Source organism: Biomphalaria glabrata, chromosome 2 (assembly GCF_947242115.1).
Source record: "Biomphalaria glabrata chromosome 2, xgBioGlab47.1, whole genome shotgun sequence".
Classification (NCBI taxonomy): Eukaryota; Metazoa; Mollusca; class Gastropoda; family Planorbidae; genus Biomphalaria; species Biomphalaria glabrata.
In genome coordinates this window covers 57,868,152-57,889,327 of record NC_074712.1, presented here as the reverse complement: position 1 = coordinate 57,889,327, position 21,176 = coordinate 57,868,152, and the positions used below count along the sequence as shown (strand labels likewise).

Here is a 21,176-nt window from a genome sequence, read left to right as displayed (position 1 = left end):
ATGTGCTTCAAACCAAGCTTAGTTCCACACTGAATGCGTAAATGTCCCTACAAATACAAAACAAGTTTATTGTAATTTTGGACGATTACAAAATCAAATACTACAGCAAGTGAAACAATTTTTAAAAATTTCATTTTTATTGGACAGTAACCTACATCTGACACGTCAAGGCTGGATTAAAAGTCCTAAATTAGTGCAATATTGGCTGCATGAAAAAAAAAAAAAAAAACAGGCAAAAGCAAGAAGTTTCTGTAGAAACACACATATAAGATCTACGGGTTGATTTTTTTTTATTGGACCACATTCTTCTAGAAACTATCATCAAATTTTAGCAATATCATGATGCGATATGAAAATTATTGATAAACTGCTAGTAAGAAAGCACTGATTTATTTGTAGTATCTTTTTTGTAAAATAGATTTTTTTTCCAAAATAGCAGCACTTTAACATTAAATACACATTTATTTTGAAGGGAAAAAAAAGGACTTTTTGTTGGGGTGGGGCATCATGAGGACCGGCCGCACCAGGCATCAAATACCCTAGCTACGCCACTGAATAAATATCAGCACAGTTTATTACCATAAATTAATTGACCTTTAATTACCTTGTCATATCAATATTATATTAATTAGTTCTAGCAGCTAGATTTTGAGTCTAAATAATAGATTTAGGACTATAAGCGTTATAAGGTATAACTAGAATAATCTAGATCTAGAATATTTTTTGGGCTACTAGATCTAAAATAAAAAGAAAACAAAAACCCAAATCTGAGAGAAAACCCTAGATTTAAGTCAAAACAATAACAAAGATGGCTGACCCGTGAACTCATCCAGTAACGTTAGTAATTTGTAAGATTAGATGTTAAGTCAAGTAAAAACAAATCTAGACAATTATTCAATTTTTTATTACCTTGATATTAATTAATCAACTTCTTCTTTTTTGAAGGAACAAAGTCACTCAGATCCTTTTTTCCGTTAATTTTCGGTTTTATGCGTAGATTTTCAATAAGCGAGCTCTCTAGCGTTTCCGTTTTCACTTTCAGTTTTCAAGGTTCTATGTCTATAATAAGTCTTAGTCTTAGTGATTTTAGTCGAGTTGTTGAAGAACGTGCTTTTGAGTTGGACAACTTGGACATATTTTATAGATCAAGATCTAGAATATCCAGGTAAATTAAATGGTTAAATCTCTGCGTATCTAGTTACGTAAACTAATATATAATATATTAATAGACTAAGACTAAATAGATCTAGATTATTCTAGATTGACTAGATAATAGATTAGATCATTGATCATTGAATTATTTTATTATTCTCTGCTGGTAATATTAAATATAAAATATAAACTATCTATATAAATTATAATAATTATAATATTATATATTCAATATTGTCTATATTTTAATATATTATATATCTACTATTATAGTACAATATTTTATTATATATAGTTACTCAACTTACTGTAATCTGTAATAGTATAGCACTATAGTGACTATATACTATATTACTATTAGTATATAGTCATTATAGTGTCTAGTCTATAGGCTATTACTATAGTATAGTCTAGTTACTCTAGTAATACCCTGGCCTAGGGCTAGGCCAGGCTAGCTTACTCACTGTAAACTAGTGTACTGTAACTCAGTAACTTCAAGTTAAACTAGCTAGACTAACTAGTCACTAGACAGCTAGAGCCCTATGATTGATACTCATTGATATTATTTATTACAAGACGGCCTAGTGAGGCCTTGTCCTAAAAATACTGGAATTAGAAAGTAGCCTAGAATCTAGATCTATAAAATCTATAATCTATATTATATGATAAATAATCATGTAGTAGATCTATATGAAGTATATGATATGAATATTTTAATCTATATATATACTATACACACACTATAATATAGATTATAGATAGTTACTAAGTTAGTTACTTAGTATATTTAATATTAGACTTTATATATAGTATAATATAATATCGTTAAATATAGTGTCCTATAGACTATAGTAGATTATACTTATAGTTATATAGCATCAAGATCAAATCTAAGCATCTGATCTATATTCTAGATCTAGTACAGATCTAGATTTATATTATATAGATCCTAGATTGACCTAGAATCTAGATCTAAATTTGAAATACTAATTGTCAAGTAAAAACAAATCTAGATAATTATTCAATTTTTTTTACCTTGATTTTATTAATTTTTATCAACTTCTTTTTTTGTAAAATGTTTTACATGTTTCGGATGTTCCTTCAGAGTTGAAGATAATTACTTCCTAGTCCAAACCTCCCGCAGGACGACGGGGGATGGGAGCGGGCAGGGTTTGAACCCGGGACCATCGATAAATCTGTACGACAGTCCAGCGTGCAAACCGCACGACCAGGCTGCCGAGTCACTCAGATCCTTGTCATTCATTAGATGGGTCTTAGTAAGATTTTTGTTAGATGTAGCTTGAAAATAATTTGAATATATTCAATTTATTGTATTTATTATGTCTGTTACAGATAAGGCCTCTATCTAGTCCATTTTTTCTATAAATTTTTTTTATTTTTTAATATGCAGTTAAACTGAATTTTTAATTTCTTTTTTCTTTCATTTATTCTCTGCAAAAAGATTCTGCAAGTTTTTTTTTGTTTTTTTTGTGGATTGTAGCACGTTTTTTGGAGGATTCAATTATTTCATTGTGAAAAATATTTGTTCAGAATGTCAAAATATGTGTTTTGTCTGCGTCAAGCCGTGAGATATATTCAAAAAACATCTAAGACACTCACCAAATCAGACATATCTAGGTCATGCCCAACAACGCACAACATTTGCTTGCTTTGCCAAAGAAATTTTGTCAATCATTCATCTGCCTCACCAATCAAAAACAATGACCTTAAAAAAGATGAAGAGGGCCATATAGAAGAACTGGAGGAATCATTCCTCCAATCAGGGGAATTAGGTAAAGAAATAAGAAGTGCAAATAAACACAGAGACAGAGAAAACTTGTCAAAAGACTATAAAAGCTTAGAATTTGCAGAGAGTAAAAAGAGTCTTCGTGAAAAATCCAAATATTTTGAGAAGAAATTCTTGAAACACACTCAAAGCATTGCCTCTAGTGATGAGGACCTGGAGAATAGTGAAAGCAGAGTGTCTGAAAAATTCTCTCACAAAGTAAAAAAGAAGACTAAAGATGTTGCTTCAGAGGAACAGTTTGGTTTATTGGCACAAAAGATAATTGGAAACACTGAAACTGATAAGAGGAACCCTAATGAAAGGTAGGATAACTCTTAAATTTTTTTTATCTTTATTGGTTTGATGGAAATGTGTATGTGTTTGTTTTAAATGTAGTGTGGGTAATCGTAATGCTAAAATCTGAAAAATGGTTGTTGAGTCTGATACTAAATGGGAGTACAACATTCAAACAAGAGAGTAAAGTACATTATTAATTTAAAAAACTACAATTAAATAATTGTGATGATATACTGTTTGAGTGCCAGATGACAACGATGTCTTGATGTCATGATGTAATTGTGTTGATTAGACAATGTGTTTCTGATTTTCTAAATTTGTACAGTTCTCTCTATTCAACAATTTCAGGCTTCTCCAACAGTATCATGATCCTGGAGATGCTACTACTTTAAAGTATAAACTCAAAACTGAAATCTTCTTTTTAAAGCTTTAATTCTTGAACTAGGAATCACTTTAATAATATACTCACTACATAAATGTACAATACAATTCATTTTAAACTCTTTTACTCTATCTTCCTCAACTGAATATATCCGTCCTTTAAATACTACCTTTTTCCCCTTTTCTAGTAACACCCAAACTATTTTTAGAGCTTATGGAAAAGCCATCATCGTTTTAAATAAACTTGTCATTCCTCGTCAACAACATATAACCTTGCGCTGCAGAAATACAATCTAAAAGTAAACTTAATGCAATATCTTTACTAGGCTACGTGAATATAATACAAACAATCTACTGCTTTTGTTGTGCTTAATGATTTTGACTTATTTTTTCACTTGTATTTTAGAATAGATGAAGCTCTTCCAGAAGATAAAGATGAGCCTAGAGATCGCAGGCTGGACATTCCTTTAACCAGAGAAGGAAGAATAGGGAAAACTTCTTTTTTTTATAACATGCAAATTGCAAAATTTGGACGAGAGGGCAAGGTGAAAGTCTTTGCTATATATATATATATATATTTTTTAAAATAATATTGTTAGAAATATTAACAAGATCCTCTTCAAGATAATTATCAGTCTTGGCCTTTTTTTTTTTTAAGAGAGGCACTGTTTGTTTTCTTTTTTTTTTTTTCTTTTTTTTTTTTTTCATCAGGCTTTCTTTAGCTGTGCAGAATTTATTTACCTAATCTACAGTGGATAGTTTACCACTTGGAAAAAGATTTTCCTAATGTTAGCTGTTATCTTTTTGGTATAGTTGTTAAACATTTGGCATAGAGTATTTATTTCAAATTTTCAAAATGGTTTATAAGTTAGCTGTTATTCAAACAAATGTATAAATAAACTAGTAGGGTACCTGCATTTAGAATTTCATGGACATGATGGTCTATCTCCCTTCCTCAAGTTATTCACATTTATCTTGAATGGTCAGTCTTAATTCATCTTCCTTTATCTTGAATGGTCAGTCTTAATTCATCTTCCTCTGCATTCTCAAGTTGGATAATCAATTTCAACAACTCAGCATTGTTATATTTTGGTGATAGTTTGTAAATAAAATTATTCCAAGTGTATATTTACACACTAGCTCTAGTGTGGGAAGCGTGGTCGAGAGGCTAAGTGCACTTGAACTTGGTTTGTCTTGGCTACCTAGAAGGGGGCTCGAGGTTCGACACCCGACTCGGGCAGAGTTGTGTTTACTGAGCGCCTAAAGGCAGCACAGAAAACCAACTCCTAGATATCCCCTCCCCCCCACCGGTCCACAAATGAGATTGGACCGAAGCGCTCTGAGCATGCTATAAGCATGAAAGTAGCGCTATATAAAAGCTATAATAATAATAATACATTCAAAAAGAATCAATGACTTAACAAATTTCAGATAAAAGAAGCCATTGCAGTATTTGAGGACACTATGATGCTGAGAGACAGAGTCATGCCCAGTAAAAGAACTTTCATTACATTGATTGGAATTCTGGGAAGAGTTGGTTACACAAAGAAAGCATTTGAGCTCTACACAAAAGTAAGGCATCATTAAAACATTTATTAATATTGTCATAGAGGGGCAGGATTTTCTTTATGTTGTATTACTTTTTAAAATATTAGTCATCCATGGAAATCTTGGTAAATTTGCTCAACTTAGGGTTTTCCAATCCATTCAGATCTAATGAAAAGCTGAGATAGTTGAGAGCAAGAAGTGATTGGTGGTTATGCTGAAGGAAAATTTTGTTCTTTGATGATAATTTTTAAAATGGTGTGGGGTTTTGTGCTTATTTTATTTTTATCATAATGCTTTGTAAAACAAAATAATTTTCAGTTTGCTATGAGATTAACAGCATGTGAAAATGATAATTTAAAAAATTAAAATAAATAGCTGTATCTTTTTTTTAGTAGTAAGGATTGTTAACAGCATTGACTGTGGGTTTTATGTAGTATTAAGGGCTTCATTTCTACACTTATTTCAGAAGGTCCAGGTGTCAGGATGTGCATTTTTTTCTCCCTATTACTCATATTTTTTTAAAAAATGTTTTTTCTTCTAAGTAGTTAGAAGATAGAACTCGTGGCATCTGTTAATCTGTTAAGTTAAAAAAAATAATTGTTCTTCACATCTGCAGATGAAGCATTTAGGCCTTGACCCTGAAGATCACATTTATACAAGTCTGTTCAATGCTTGCGCCAACTCACCCTTCCCTGCAGAGGCCCTGAGAAAAGCACAAGACTTGCTGTGGAGCCTCCAGGATCGAGGAATAACGCCTAATATTTTCACCATAAAGGCAGCCATGAAGGCTTTCTCGTTGTGTGGTGATTTCACAATGGCTTTCAGACTTATGGATAAAGCCAGCAAATGGTTAGAGCTAGATGCAGAATGTTTCAATCATCTTCTTATTGCCAGCATATCGGATAAGTCAAAAGGTTTTTACAGGGCATTGCAGGTAAATATTTTAACCCATCTTCTAGCAAATATCCAACATTTACATGCTTGATCATTTTCTTGTTTGATTTTCTTTTTCAAGTAAAAATTTAAAATTAACAAAGGCAAAAAAAATGATAATAATATTTTATATATTAATTTTAAAAATTCCTAATGTGTTGACAGAGCCAAAAAAAAACTACATTATTATTGACATGCTTTAGATTTCTTAAGTAAATAAATAACAAAAAAAAATTAAGATAACTTCTGGTTGTCAGCCAGAATAAATGGAACAATGTTGACTGTTTTGCTGTTTTAATTATAACTGATGGCTACCTGCTTTTGAGGTATGCACTTTGGACTGTCTTCACTGTGGTCCTTGGTTAGAACCCAGCTTGCTGCAGGAGGTTTGGGCAGACATAATTATTTTATTTCTGAAGGAATATCCAAACCTATAAAACAAAAATAAGAAAGATATTATTAACTGTTGAGGAAATTATTTACATTCATTTTCCTTATGGTGCAAGTTATTCTGTGTTTTTTTTAAATAGTTTCTTGTATCAACATTATTATTTTATTTTCTCTTATACATTTCTGTTATCTTTAAAAACTACACTTCAGATGACATATTTCTGGTTTTTCTTTTAAGGTTTGGCAAAAGATGAGAGATTATAGAGTAGTGCCTAACACTCAGACTTACAATTTGCTGGTCCGGTGTGTTAGAGATTGTGGTATTGGAGACCTTAAGGAATTTGCTGTGTATTTAGGGCTTGAGTCTCCAAATGCTGATATTGACAACACTGTCCTCCTTGGAGATGGTCTAGAGAAGAGAACTGATAAGGCAGAAGAGAACTGTCAGTTAGTTGTGATTGGTGAATCTATTAAAAAAAACAGAATAAGCAGGAAAGAATTCAAAAGTGAAAGTGAATCACTCAGTTCAACTAATCCCAAGATTAAAAGTTTGTATGCAAATACAGACAAGGTCAGCTCTGAAAAATTGTATAAAAAAACTCTAACACTTCATGCAGTAAATGAAACAAAAAAGGAACAGGGCATAAACACAGACTTTTCAAAGTCTTCATATTTAGACATATTGACTGATAAGAAGAGTATCAACAGTTTACAAGTTATTCCTCAAGATAAGGTCTCCCTAAGTCAGTTGAAACATCCAGAAGGGAGGCTTGCTGCTCTGGGAGGAGCTGGCAGTGTTTTGAAGCACATGTCTGAGACTGGAGTGCCACCTTCTATCCAGACCTACACATTACTGTTATCTTGCACCCCCAACAACCAACAGAGTGAATTTCAGCTGTTGGCTCATATGGAGGGCTATGGCCTGGTGCCTGACATTGATTTCATGAATGATATCATGATGAGACGCAATAAGAGGCATGAATGGGACACTGTCAAGGTGAGCTGAGACATCTGTCTTGTATTTATTTATAAATTAGCAGGTCACTAAACAAATTGAAATCTTATGAAAAAAAAATATCTACATTGTCATTTCTTCTGATTGAAAGTAAGTTTGATTTGTTCAGATAAATTATTTTTTTTAGTAGTTATTTATTTTTGCAATTCAAAATGTTTATATATAACATTTAAATTAATTTTTTATTCATCACAGTTGACATGTTTCTTTCATTGACTTGCAATTGATATTCTGTTGATGGGATATATTTTTTTTTCACTTTGCTCATGGTATACCCATATATTTTTATTAAAAAATTAGCTTAAGGAATCAATTAAAATTAATTGTTGCTTTGAAAAGCTGGTGAACAAGTCCTGTGGCCACCTTTCCTAAACCTTTTTTAATCGCCTATTTATCATTTCACCCAGTGATCAAATGCATATCGAATATGTTCTGCCAACTGCAGTGCTATTCTCAAGACCAAATAGTTGAGGAGTATTTAGAGCTAGTTATTATAAAGCTATGATTAAAATGATTTTGTCAAGGGCAAAAATCATAATGACATGTGTTATATTTATTTAGTGATGTTCTAACAATTTATTCAATAATGAATACATTTTATCTTAAGGATATTCTAGCAATGTATTCAATCATATTCAATGCTTGTGTTTGTCTTCTTATGCTTTTGGATATAGGACCTACTTCCCATTGTTTCAAAATTAAGACTAAGCCCAAATATGAGGACTTATGCTGCCCTGGCTCTGACGTGTCGGACGAATAAAGATGCTCAAGAATTTTTGGACACCATGAAGGTTTGTTATCAAAATATTGATTTCTGTCAATTGGACATATTATATAAAATTAACCTGTTTTGATGACCAACAATTAAAGAGTTTGTCCTGTAGGAAGTAAAACTAGTGGCAGCAATTACTTTCCCCAACAAATGTTAGGTAATTGTTAAGGTAGGTCTTAAAATTTTAAATAGCAGCCTTCACTGGGATTCAAACGTAACACCTATAGTTTGGAAGGCTTGTGACAGTGCAGACACCCTAGGCCTTGATGCCTCCGGATTTAAAAATATCTAATTTTTTAACAATATATACATATTAAATATAAGAAACTTAGAGAAATGATATTTAATTCACAAATTCTCAATTTCTTTCCTCATAAATATGAAGTGCTTTTAGATTTAGCCTATTAATAATATTGTTATTATGTGTATTTCTGTTGAACTCCTTAATTTTGCATATATAACTTTTGCCCCTGATTCTTCAGTTTATTTTGGTCTTGATTTTTTTTTAACAGATCTAAGTTGTGTATCTATTGTTTGTTTCTCATCTCTAGGCTGCTAACTTAGAGCCAACAGCTGAGATTATGGGCCATCTCATTGCTTGCTCCCATCTAAACTATAACTACAAGCTGAGTATGTTGATGAAATTAGAGGAGCTTTGTTTGAAGCCTACCAAAGAAACTATTTTCATCACAGAGAGCATCATAGCCAAAACAAAGAAACTCATCATTGAAGCAGTAAGTTTTTGTAGTTTCCAGCAAGCTGCAGTTTTCATGCATTTTAATTCTTCCAGTAAATCTGGCATGTTTTTAGAGTATGTCACAACAACAAAATTGCTTAATGGTGAGTTTGGATTCCTAAAGGATAAAAGTTTAAGTAGTGTTCATAAAAAGATTAAAACAAACACTGTAAACACATGATATAACTTAGTTTCCACAATAGATTCACATGAATAGAATGAAGCATGAAACTTATTGAATCCCCAATATAAGCTTGTCTCCCCTTTTATAGGTTCCCAAGCTCAATTTAGAAGATTCTACGACCATATACCATATTAACCAATATTTAAATTCTAGGCTCCTCTTGAAACCTTTAAAAATACAGATGGTGTCAATAAGCTGTATTACATCCTTATGGCCAGTTATATGTTACTTAATATGATGATATTTTTGTTATGCCAACTTGTAAACATTTCAGAATTTATTTATTTTTTTTTTTTTGTTTGTTCAGGAGAAAAATAAAGATGACAACAATTTTGTACTTTCTCCACAATTCCAAAAAAATTTTCAAAAGTTTTTGAGATTTTATAAACAATGGCTTCAGAGAACAGAACTTCCAACACCAAAACATCCTTGGAAAGCTTACGAACAAACTAAAGACACAGAGTCAAGTGACGCTTCTGAGCTCAAGAAATTGCCAGAAAGTTTGAAGGTTTAATTATCATTTACAAATGTAAGGGAAAGGGAGTGAAAGAGTTTTATGTCAAACATTTTTTTTCCCTCATTCTCTGTAAGATAGTTTTAGAGGAATACTGTACGGAATGTGAAGTCAGGCATAAAAAAAATGTTTATCTTCTGTGTTCATGTGAAAGAAAAGTGAGGCATGTTATGTTATTGTTATTTTCAGGAAGTGATCTGTTATTAGTGAAAATATTTTGATTTTTGTTCTCAATGCGATAGAAAATTAATGATCTAATGTTTATTGGGCATCTTCATCTTCCTTTATAACCTCCAGGTGTAATAATTTCTTCCTATATTTTGCGCATAGCCAACAGGTTTGTTCTCTACTTTGTTATTTTGGCTTCTGTACATTCAAATTCATTGGAGAGCTCCACATGAACTTGAATTTCTTCAAATGTTCACAAGACATATAAAATATATTGAGGGAGAGACACTCACACTTAGAGAAACCAAAACGTCTCAGAAAAAGCTAAAAAGCTTACAAAGAATGTACTGAGAAATTATGAGAAAAAGTTGATTATTACACTCTAGGTTTTTTTTACATAAACAATTTTTGGAGGGGAGGGAGACATTTTATCAGGCTTAGGTAACAGTATTATCAATGTTCATTTAGGAAGAATTATCTGAAGATAAATATTAAACATTTCTTTGAATCCAGAGTTGTCTTCTCATGATTTCCTCAAAATTTAATTTCTATTACAATTTCTCAATCTTTTGATTTTTAAATTTTGTTAAGAAGATTAAGTTCATTTCTACACTGTGTTCACCTTCACCTATCTCTTAGTCTGTTGAACCATTGGGGCACCACACATGATCTGTTAACCATCTTTTTTCCATTCCTCTATCTTTTGCCTTTATATAAATCTCTTTTAATGGCAGGCTCATCCATTGTTTTATGTTTTCTTCCCATTTTTTTTGTCTGCCTCTTCTTTTTCCCTGGTACTGTTACCTGAAGGAAAGTCTTTGCGAGCTCTGAGGACTTTGTGATATGGCCATAAAATTTTAGTTGGATGTTTTTTATGTTTCATTTTTATGATATTGTTGAGTATATTATATAGTTGTAATATATACACAAGCAGTCTTCTCTATGGAAGGTGCAGACAATATGCTATCATAAAACCGAAAGACAGCTTCCAGGAAAGATTTTAAGTGAATAAATTTATGATTTTTCATTGCATTTTTGTTTACATTTACATATTTGGAAATGTCTAGAGTAATGATTTCATTCTTATGTTACTAACAAGTTAAAAAAAATATTCTTAAAGTTTCTTGAATACATTAGCTGTTTATAGGCTTATATAGACACATAATAACTTATTTGACTGCATTTTAAAATAAAACTTTCAGTTCCCAATTCTACTTTAATAGTAAAAGAAGCTAGTTTTGACAATGTCTTAAAGCCAGATATTCTAGTCAAATTTTAGTTCAGTAATTAAAATGAATAGATTTTCTATTGTGTACTGATACACAAAGTACTTGCAAGTTGATGTTTTTAGTTATTACCTGTAATTGAAATTATTGAATGAATCCCCTGTCCACTAAGATCTTAGTACTTGAAAATGAATTTGAATTGAAACAGACTATTGACTCGTGGCTTTGCTTTTAGTATAATTATGTACTGAATGTTTGCAGATGCAATTTAGTATCAGAAAAGCATGAACTGAAGACACTAGCATTGTTAATATAATTTAATACATTTGTTGGAAATTTACAAAGACAAAAATGATTGCCATGTAAACAAAGAATTGAGTTTTTAAAAAAATACAAGAGGAATGTAACAGACAATGTGTATGGTATCTATAGTTTTACTTTTTTTACTTATTGTTTTATTAAGTGAAACATAAATTCAGTTTTCAAGAACTACAAAATTATTACATGATAAAATGATTTGGATTTCAATGTTAAATGGACAACAATTTCCACAGAAAATAAAAAATTTCATTTGAACCTTTCAAAACCAATCCTTCAATGCACACACTCCAATACAGTCTAGAACACTAAATTCATTGCCTAAAGCAATCACATTGAATGTTAAATGTTTTGTTCAATAGTGAAAAGTAACAGCTCACTTTCACTCAAATTCAGAAACAAAAAAAACAAACAACTGCTGTTCTTTATTTCCTGAATGAGAAGGGGGGGGGGGGGCAGGTTACACTTCCAACTTATTTTTTTCCACTTAAAAAACAAGTAGTTTGATTGATCCCTGGTGCCCTTATGGGACAGAAAAGTCTTGGGGTGTAATTGGGTGCAAAGGTGTCCCTAACCAGTGCCTCCTGGGCATGTTTTTTTTTTTTTTTGAGGATAGCCTGATATAGAGGAATATCAAGAAAGCACAAGGAACCTAATTATTACCATATGAAAACTTTTCTTTCCTCAATATGTGAGTCAAAATTTTGTATTCATTTAAACTTGGTCTTCACTCCAGTCATTTAACTGAGAAAATTGCACTGAAAGAATCACAAGGCAACATTGGCTGCTTCAGTAATCACTCATACCCTTTACACTAAAAAGCAATTAATTTGTATTATGCAAACCTTTTATTTCAAGCATAAATAGTTTTTAGTTTCCCACACACTTTTCCCATTCTGCCATTGAATTATTAAAAAGCCATTTTGTTTTTCCCATAGCTGGGGTCAAGTGTGGTATACTTTTGGAAAGTTGGCTCTCCCCATAAACAAATACTGTACAAATATATCAGACCTACACAAGTAAGGCTATGGTAAATATTAATACAGGTGATTATTTTTTGAAGCAGAACCTAAAAAAAAAGTTAAAATGTGAGCATTTGTCACAGACATTAAGTTTAAATAGTTGTCGTTCTAAAGTTTTAACAACACTTTTATAAATAATTACCAATTTGGTCTGTTAAAAAATGTTTATTAGTAAAAAAAAAAAAAATTATGAAAAAACATCTTATCAATAATAGCCATCAAAATAAAATACCCCTCCACACAATAAAGTTAACCAACCCCTCCATTTTATCTTTTTTTAAACAAAATGTACTCAGCAAATTAAAATTAAATTTGAAAAATTGTTTAATTAGAAACTTGTTTAAATGACAACTCAGCACTATTGACCATGTGGTCAAACTAATTATAATACAGTCCATAAATAACTATTAAGTCAATATAATACACAAAATTCCCTCATCAACAACCTCAAACAGTGGGCTAAATCATATTCTGTGAACTTAATTCAGCCTTGGAAGAATTAATGGGCAGTATAGCCATCCCGATATTGCACTGATAATAAGACAAGGGCGCTGAGTCTGCAAAAGCAAATGTATCAGCCGCCAGCAACTTGTTTTGTGTATACTTTCTAGATCCAGTCAGATGAGCACTAGTTCTGTATTTTGTGTTTTCTCTCATTCTTTTGTTGCTCCACTTGGTCCTGCACCAGATGTCGCTTTAGAGGCAGCTGATGACAACATCTAAAAATATGGCATAATATTTAGTTGTTCTTTTTTTCTAAGTTTGACAATGAATGCTTCTATGTGTCATTGATTATTGTAATTTTTGTGAAACTAAAAGTAATGTTAACTATATGTCTAAATTGGATAAATAGATGAATTAACTTCTTATCATATCAAGCACATACATATAGGTTCTAACAGAAACCAACATTGATTGGAAAAGTAACTGGTGTTTAATTGCTGAAACTTGCTGAGCTCCCCTGGACAAGAGGGAGTTAATTGATATGTGACAGAAACATATTTGACAACCCACGAGTCTTTTTTTTTAATTATTATTTTTTAATACATAAACTTTAAAAGCTACTTACAGAAGTAAAAAGCTTTGTAGATAATATATTGGTTGCTACTGAAGATAAGTTTTTCTTGGCACCAACTCTGCAGCGTATGTAACCATATAGATTAGCTCCATTCATCAAAAAACCCACAACTACCACCATCTGTTTTCAAATGAAACCAGAACATAACAAGTCAGTAATGTGTTATACACTAATCAAAGTTATGATGATAAATGTTTTGAGGCACATCAACAACTCTTTGAAAATGTTTTTGTTCTTATTGCCTCAAATCAATGCCAATAAAAAAAAAAAAAAATACTTTAAAAAAAAACAACAACAATTAGTTTGGATTAGTCATGAGATTAAATTTGTAATAGATCTGGACTAACAATATTTTTACCATTTGTTTTTGTTTAGCACAATTTCATGATTTAGCTTTCTCAATGCGCTATGATCCTATCACTTGTCTGGACCAGTAGGGAAAGGAGTGGGGGGGAGAAAGAAAGGGGTATCTGGGTGAATGCTACCATGATCGCTTTTTCAGGACTCAAGCTTCCTCAAGGAGGCTTGAGTCTGTCAAGTAAGATTTTGTTTCCCTTTTTTAATACCAAACAAAATAATTAATTATCAATAGTTAATTAACTAATTGGTTATTTTTTTATATTAATTCTTATTTTGTCTGGTACAAGAAATAATTGTGCAAAATTTCAATTTGATCCACAACTGGGAGTGGGAGAAAAAATGTGTACAAACTATTTACAAGACAAACAGTTCACTCTTAATTTTTGTAATGACTATTAAAACTTGTCTGTTGACCTCAACCAGAGAGCCATAGTAATGCAAATTTACATCAACGTCTTAAAAAAAAAAGAATAACAATTTATTTGATGTCAAGTTTAACTTCATTTAAATTAATTTAAAAAAAAATGACCTTTTTAAAAATATGTCCACAGTCTGTTAACTTAAAGAAAATGGATTCAAATTCAGTCATTATGATTTGTAAGATGAAAACAAAAAACAACATTAAATTTAACAACAATCTAAAACTACAAACTACTTACAAACCACTTTAAGCTGAGTTGAAATATGGTGGCAAAGAAGAACACAGCCCATAGCACCTGACATACAATAAGAGACAGCCAAAATATTCTGGATTCTGCAGCAGAAATTTTGATGGTACCTGAACCCTAAAAGAGAAATATTCAATTAACAGTGTCTATTAAGTAATTAGAAAGATAACACATAAAATAAGTTATATTTGATATTTATTTACACGTCATTAAATAAAGTTATTTGTGACCAATGAAGTAAATAATATAACACCAATGAATACAATCAATGCAGACAAAAAATTTACTAGTTAACTGTTTAAGCCTTCTGTATATGAAAAAAAAAAATTTACCCTAACCTTACGAGATTCATAAATCCATCGGCTAACACCATTTTCATCAACATAATTCCACCACCGCAAGCCAACTAATAATCTACCTGGAGTAATGAAAAAAATATTGTGTTTGATTTCTTTTAATATTAAGTTATGTATAAAATAATCTCTATAGCTTAACAATAATGTAATAAAATGAAAGAATTATTCATCCATTATAACCCCATTATATAGCAAATTTAAATATTATATTTTAGTACTTCAAAGTTAAGTTAAATGTTTTCTTGTAATGGATAATATTTTTTTAACATGAGTAGGTATATGAAATGTATATATACTTCAAGATAGCAATAACATAACATAACATGCAACATTTCCCTACCTGATATATTTTTCACAGTCCAGAAATCCATACATAATAAAAGTATAATCACAACAAAGTTTGTAATGAAACTAGAACTAAACAGCCCACATAGTAGATAAGCAATCAGTGCTGATGCACGGAAGAACAGATGAAAGAATACAGCAACTGGATGTCTGAAATGAAGCAAATTTTTCCAGATATAAAGTGTCAGTAATAATAATAATTTTAATAATAATAATTTTTTTTATAAAGCGCTGTTAACAAACAAAATGTAGGCTCAAGGCGCTGTAATAACATTACAAACACAAACACGACAACAGAAATCAAATACTAATCTAAAAAAGTTTTAAACAAGTAGGTCTTAATGTTCTTCTTAAAAGTGGTATAGCATGTTGTCTGTCTGAGATCAATGGGGAGTGAGTTCCAAACCTTTGGTCTGTGAACTGAAAAAGCACGCAGACCGTAGCTTTTGAGGGAGAAAGGTGGCACCACTAAAAGTGTTGAATCCATTGCGCGGGGCTCTCTGGGGGACATATGGAGTAATCAGTTCTCTAAGGCACAAGAGCATCTCATTGTTATATATACACTGATGACAAAGTGTGGCGACCTTGTAATCGATTCTCGCTTTCACAGGAAGCCAATGGAGCGTGCACAATAGCGTAGTAGCAGAATCGAGTCTTGTTTTTCTAAGTACTATTCGTGCTGTGTTGTTCTGTATACGTTGCAGTTTGGCTATTTTGTCATCAGGTATACCTGCTAGCACGGCGTTACAGTAGTACTTTAAGAACGAAAAGTCATTATTTGGTGAGTCTGGATGTTCTACTTTCACATTTAGATATCAAAACCTAAAAGCAGTAATAAAATATGATGAAAGCATCCTCTTCCTCTTGCTTAAAATAAGTGAAACAAAAGTTTAAGGTCTTTTGAAGCATGAACTTTTGTTTTTTCAGCTTCTTTAATGCATCATTATACACAAAAATTACGCATACACACAAACCATTTTAATGAAAAAGCCAGTTTGCAGTATGCACAGGCTTATAAATATATTCAAAATCCTTTTTTATTGCCATTTTCATCAAGTCATCATCATGCTCAAAGCTGCAACTTATGGTGTTTCAAATTGTGTCTTTTTTCATTGCTTATAACTGTCTCTATCTGTCCAATGTTGTTGTTGGCTAATGAGACAAAAATTAAAAGAGCATATGCTGGGAAATCGAGAAGAGATGGTTGGTTTATCAATATTCTCCATAAGTGAGTGAAAATTGTAGAGGGCCATATAATTTTAAAAGACTGTTTCTACAAAGATGCATTAATACATTTTTAGACAAAAATTTACATGGATTAGGAAGCTTCAAGTAGTAACTTGCTTGTAACATTTCTTTCTGGAAATTAACAGACATAAGCATCTTAAAAAAAATGAAATGCAGTTATATTTAGTGTACACCAGACATAAATGTTGTGTCAAGTACTAACAGACTTACATCAATTTCTTATCTTTATTAACCAAATCATCTTCTTCACCAAAATTTAAGGCAACATCAGACTCCTCCATTAAGGCCTGCAAATAATAAAAAAAAGCCTATTAGATGCTGAGTACACTTGCTTGAAAAAAAGATAGTAAACATAGAACATAAATAGTAAATTATAACCATATTGGATAAGTCATTTTCACTTGGACATCCCATTTAAGCTTAGGCTTTTAAAAGGGAACAATAAAACAGTGTGGGCTTCCCTTAAATTAACTGTACTCCATCTTTTTTTCCCTGGCTGTTACAAAATAAATAGATTTTATTGACTCTTGGCTTCCTCTTCATTCTTTTTAAGTATCCAGTTATTTAGTGGTGAAAAAGAGCACCAGGTGAAAAGGATTTTTTTTCTTTTTAAAAAAAAAGGACACCCTATTAACTCTTTTACTGTATTAAGTATGATATTGACAAATGCAATTGGCAGAAATGGAATTGACAGACAACCTGTTCAACTTCTATAGTATTTAGTGTTTGATAATAAAATTAAAAGGATTACCATTAAAAATTTATGCTTTGACTATGTCATGTGTGACAATAGTGTTCAGCTATATATATGAGGAATTAAGAGATTTTTATCTTAATTATTACATTGTAAACTTTTTTTATAGCTTTAAGTTTGAGATCAATAGATGAATAGACTTAGAAGTAATTTGCTTTAAAATTACCTTTCATTTTTAAAATCAAACCCCCTTATTAGGTGCCTTAGCATTTAACCTTTTTTAAAAGGTATGGTACTAGTCGGTAGTGTATAAGAGTTAAGACTAAGACTAAGAGTCATATTAGAATTAGGATCTATATTACTATATTATAGTATATATTTATGATTATTATGAATATTATATTATGAATATGATATTTCATAATTAAATAATTTGTATGGCGGAAAACAGATTCTCTATTGAAAATGCATTTTTCGAGTTCAATATTCATTATCTCTGAATATAGACCATCTGTGGTATATTTGCTTTTACTGATGGATAGATCTATGTTTCTGGAAGCTTCATTAGCAAAATTTTTTTGAAATTCGTTTTTATATGGAATTTTTGCATTTGTGAATATCATGAAGTATTGCCAAAAAGACAGACAACATTTACTTCTGGATTTATGTGATCCCATTTCAAAAGGTAAGAAACATATTTAGAAATATAACTCATGTATAAAATACATACTTAGTATTTAAAAATGATTGTTATACACCATAAAGAAAAAAAAAAGTAAATAAAATGCTTCTTTTGTCTTAAATTTGAAAAAAAATAGCCTCGATGCAATTTTTGAAGTTGTGATGTCGCCAAACAATGTGTACATTTTTTTAAAATATAAATTACATTTTGCAGATTTTCGTTTCAAAACACTTATTTTTGTATTTCTATCATCATAATTAATTTTTTTTTTTATTTTTTGGTTATTTAAAATAAAAAAATATTTATAAAATCTCGTTTTTTTTAACACCAATCAGAATGGAGGTCGCCGGAATTGACTTCATGACCTCCCGTTCAAAGTGCTTTTTTTTTTTGTCATTCGCTCAGAAATATTCGAAGCGATAATTCTAGCAAAGGTAATTATAGACAGAATCTATTACAGATAATTCAGTTCATAATATCAACTGCTTAGTTAATTATTCTGCTTTAATAATAGGATGTCGTTTTCTTCAATAATTAACTTCAAGGACGGGAACACGGGTATCTATCTTTAGCCAGGCGCGCGCGATAAAAACAAACAAACACACGTTTTGACTTAGTCAACCTGAAGGCGCACCTCTGAATTGAGATCTTAGTCTGTAAAAGCTAAAAACCTATAATTTTTAAATTAATATCGACTATTACGGCAATTATTTTACTTTAATATTGGTACATTGCATGCGTCATAAAATCGGCCCGGCAATGCGATGTTTCAGCGCGAGGGGGGGGGGGCACATTTTGAACTTAGATTTTAGATCTAAATTAATCTATCTTTAGATCTATAATAGTTTCTACAGATCTAGATCTATAAAGACTAGATCTTAACCATATTTTAAAATCAATCTAGCGAAATGCTTTTAGATTAGTTAGACATAGATCGATCTCTAGGTCTAGGACTAGATCTAGGTCACTGGACTTAGACTCTGAGATTAGATTAGTCTAGATCTAGTCATTAGAGTTAATAAGTGTGAAATTATTTAAATATTTACTGATCTAGATCTAAATTCTCTTATCAGGATAGATTAGATCTAGAACTAGATGATTTAGATCTATATTTATATATAGTCATTTCTAGTAGATAGTCAAGTAGCGATGTACACACGTGGATCAAGAATCAAGACCGTAGTGATCTAGTCTAAGTCTAAATGTAGACTCTAGGTCTTAGATCTATATACTTTATATAGCCTTATATCTACGTCTAAATATAATTCATAGTAGGACTTAGGACTAGATTTTAACATGGAAAAAAATCTGAGATCTAAATATCTACTATCTAGTCATTTCTAGATCTAGTAACTAGTACTACTAGTAGATAGTCAATTAGCGATGTACACGTGTGGATCTAGGAATCTAAATGTAGATTAGATCTAAGATTTTATATATCTAAATCTAATTCATAGGATCTTATAAACTCAGTAGGGTTAAATAAGATCTGATCTCTAGATCTACATCTTAAATTACTTAAAGTTAAAGTGGAAAAAATCTAGATCTAGTCAATTATAAACAAGAGTAGAAGAGATTCAATAGACATAGTGACATAGTTAAAAATAACAACAAACACATATTAACCAAATTATAAAAGTTGTTTTTATTTCTTTTCTCAGCAACAGTTACTACAGATACAAAGATTGAGATTATTTGAGATAGTAAACAGAATAGTCAATAGATATAGATCATGCACCATGCAAGTTAAGCTTTATTAGGTCTAACTCTAAGTAGAGTACTCTAGACCTAGATCTAAAAAGTGATCAAGAACTAGAATAGATCTAAATCTTGATAATATTTCATTTAATATTAGATCTTTTCTAGTCTAAAATTATACATATCTATAACCTTTATCTAAAATTGATATAAATAGTATCATGTTAAAACATGAAGATAAGAGAAAAAAAAAAGACTTTTTATTGGTAGCGTGGGCCGAAGAGGGGGCTTATTTATTAATTATAAATACTTTTTAAGGTTTTTTTTTTTTTAAATGTTATATAAATATACTTTACTTTGTGACATAGTTTTAAGCAAATAATATTGTGAATTTGTGAAATTCATGGATTATTGGACATATCTTCTGTGAATTATGGATTTTTCATTATATGGGGTAAGTGTGTTTGACCTCATTTTTTTATGTTAAATACTTGTCTGATGATAATGAATTTACTTTTTTTGGATTCCTCTCTTCTTGGGCATTAAAATTGATACATAATATGTCTAAACTGATTATGTTTTTGTTATTTAGGATAATGATAAAGTATAATTTGCAACCTAATTTTTTTTACGGAGGGGGTGGGGTCTGGGGTGGCTCAATTAATTTGCATAAATGACTTAAAAAACTTGTTTTTATATTTTTTTCAAATGTTCTATAAATATACTTTACTTTGGGATATATTTTTCTATAAATAATATTGTGAATTTGTGAAATTCATGGATTATGGGACATATCTTCTGTGAGTGATGAATTTTTCATTATTAGGGGTAAGTGTGTTTGACCTCATTTTTTCAAGTTAAATAATTGTCTGTTGCTTCTGATTTTATTTTTTTTGAATTCCTCTATTCTTGGGCAATAAATTTGATATATAATATGTCAATAAAAGTAATTTTGAAATTGGTCAAAAAAATGGTCCTTAAAGTAGAATGTTGAGAGTTCAATCTGTTTTCCGTCGTATATATTTTAATATTTATGATTTACCATTAATCATGAAATAATTCATCATCATCATGTATTAATAATTAACTTAAAGTTAACTATTAATTAGTATTATTAAATTTATTAATTAATTATTTTATTATGAAATTATGGTGATGAGTACGCCGTAATACTAGATCTAATAGTAAAGTTTTTTTTAATAATAATAGAAGTAAAAACTGATTTATTTAAAATTTTGACAGATTTTTTTCTAGTAAACTAACTTACTGTGTTGCTAGACATTGTGATGTAGATCTATTATAAAGTACTAATCTATAGAGTCTATATCTAGATAGATTAAATGTTATTATAGAGATAGAGTCTAGATTAACTTTAAGATAAAATCATAGATCACTGCAACGTCAACCGGACAAGACTCTTCCAAACTGCGCAGAGAAGTTTAAGAAACACCTCAAGTGAAAACAGAAACAGGTGAAAATAATGCTTCCAACTAAAAGCGAATAGATCTAATAAAGAATTTATTTAATGCAATATCAATATAGATCTATATATTCTATATAGACTCTTGATCTATTACCGATTATGCTGCTAGAAAAGAAACTATA

At 30.6% G+C, this 21,176-nt stretch overlaps 2 protein-coding genes across 5 annotated transcripts; one reads left to right on the top strand and one right to left on the bottom strand.

Moving 5' to 3' along the window:
* Positions 1-797: 797 nt before the first annotated feature.
* LOC106052783 (pentatricopeptide repeat-containing protein 1, mitochondrial-like) lies at positions 798-10,908 on the top strand. 4 transcript variants are annotated; one of them, XM_056021648.1, is made up of 9 exons: positions 798-837; positions 2,615-3,261; positions 4,023-4,161; positions 5,048-5,188; positions 5,781-6,098; positions 6,726-7,484; positions 8,177-8,293; positions 8,826-9,008; positions 9,502-10,908. In XM_056021648.1, exons 2-9 carry the CDS (start codon positions 2,705-2,707, stop codon positions 9,706-9,708), a joined length of 2,421 nt encoding a protein of 806 aa, XP_055877623.1. In that variant the 5' UTR covers positions 798-837; positions 2,615-2,704; the 3' UTR covers positions 9,709-10,908. The 4 variants fall into 4 exon arrangements, with proteins under 4 accessions (XP_055877623.1, XP_055877620.1, XP_055877622.1 ...); XM_056021645.1 differs by lacking the exon at positions 798-837 and adding an exon at positions 856-1,165 and having other exon boundaries at positions 2,704-3,261; XM_056021647.1 differs by lacking the exon at positions 798-837 and adding an exon at positions 857-1,165 and having other exon boundaries at positions 2,654-3,261.
* Positions 10,909-11,404: 496 nt separating this feature from the next.
* Positions 11,405-21,007, bottom strand: LOC106052782 (Golgi apparatus membrane protein TVP23 homolog B-like). The gene is made up of 7 exons (XM_056021649.1): positions 20,839-21,007; positions 16,708-16,784; positions 15,245-15,399; positions 14,887-14,966; positions 14,540-14,665; positions 13,512-13,640; positions 11,405-13,161 (listed from the first exon to the last, which is right to left on the bottom strand). Exons 1-7 carry the CDS (start codon positions 20,851-20,853, stop codon positions 13,096-13,098), a joined length of 648 nt encoding a protein of 215 aa, XP_055877624.1. The 5' UTR covers positions 20,854-21,007; the 3' UTR covers positions 11,405-13,095.
* Positions 21,008-21,176: the final 169 nt, after the last annotated feature.

What these genes read in the sequence shown, in the direction of transcription:
- LOC106052783 (XM_056021645.1), top strand. Translation starts at nt 990, where the DNA reads ATGCGTAGATTTTCAATAAGCGAGCTCTCTAGCGTTTCCGTTTTCACT. An exon ending in GTTTTTACAGGGCATTGCAG is followed by an intron (nt 6,099 to 6,725) that starts GTAAATATTTTA and finishes TTTTCTTTTAAG; the next exon opens with GTTTGGCAAAAGATGAGAGA. An exon ending in AATTTTTGGACACCATGAAG is followed by an intron (nt 8,294 to 8,825) that starts GTTTGTTATCAA and finishes TCTCATCTCTAG; the next exon opens with GCTGCTAACTTAGAGCCAAC.
- LOC106052782 (XM_056021649.1), bottom strand. An exon ending in AATAAAGATAAGAAATTGAT is followed by an intron (nt 15,400 to 16,707) that starts GTAAGTCTGTTA and finishes GCTTCATTTCAG; the next exon opens with ACATCCAGTTGCTGTATTCT. An exon ending in CTACAAAGCTTTTTACTTCT is followed by an intron (nt 13,162 to 13,511) that starts GTAAGTAGCTTT and finishes CCATATTTTTAG; the next exon opens with ATGTTGTCATCAGCTGCCTC.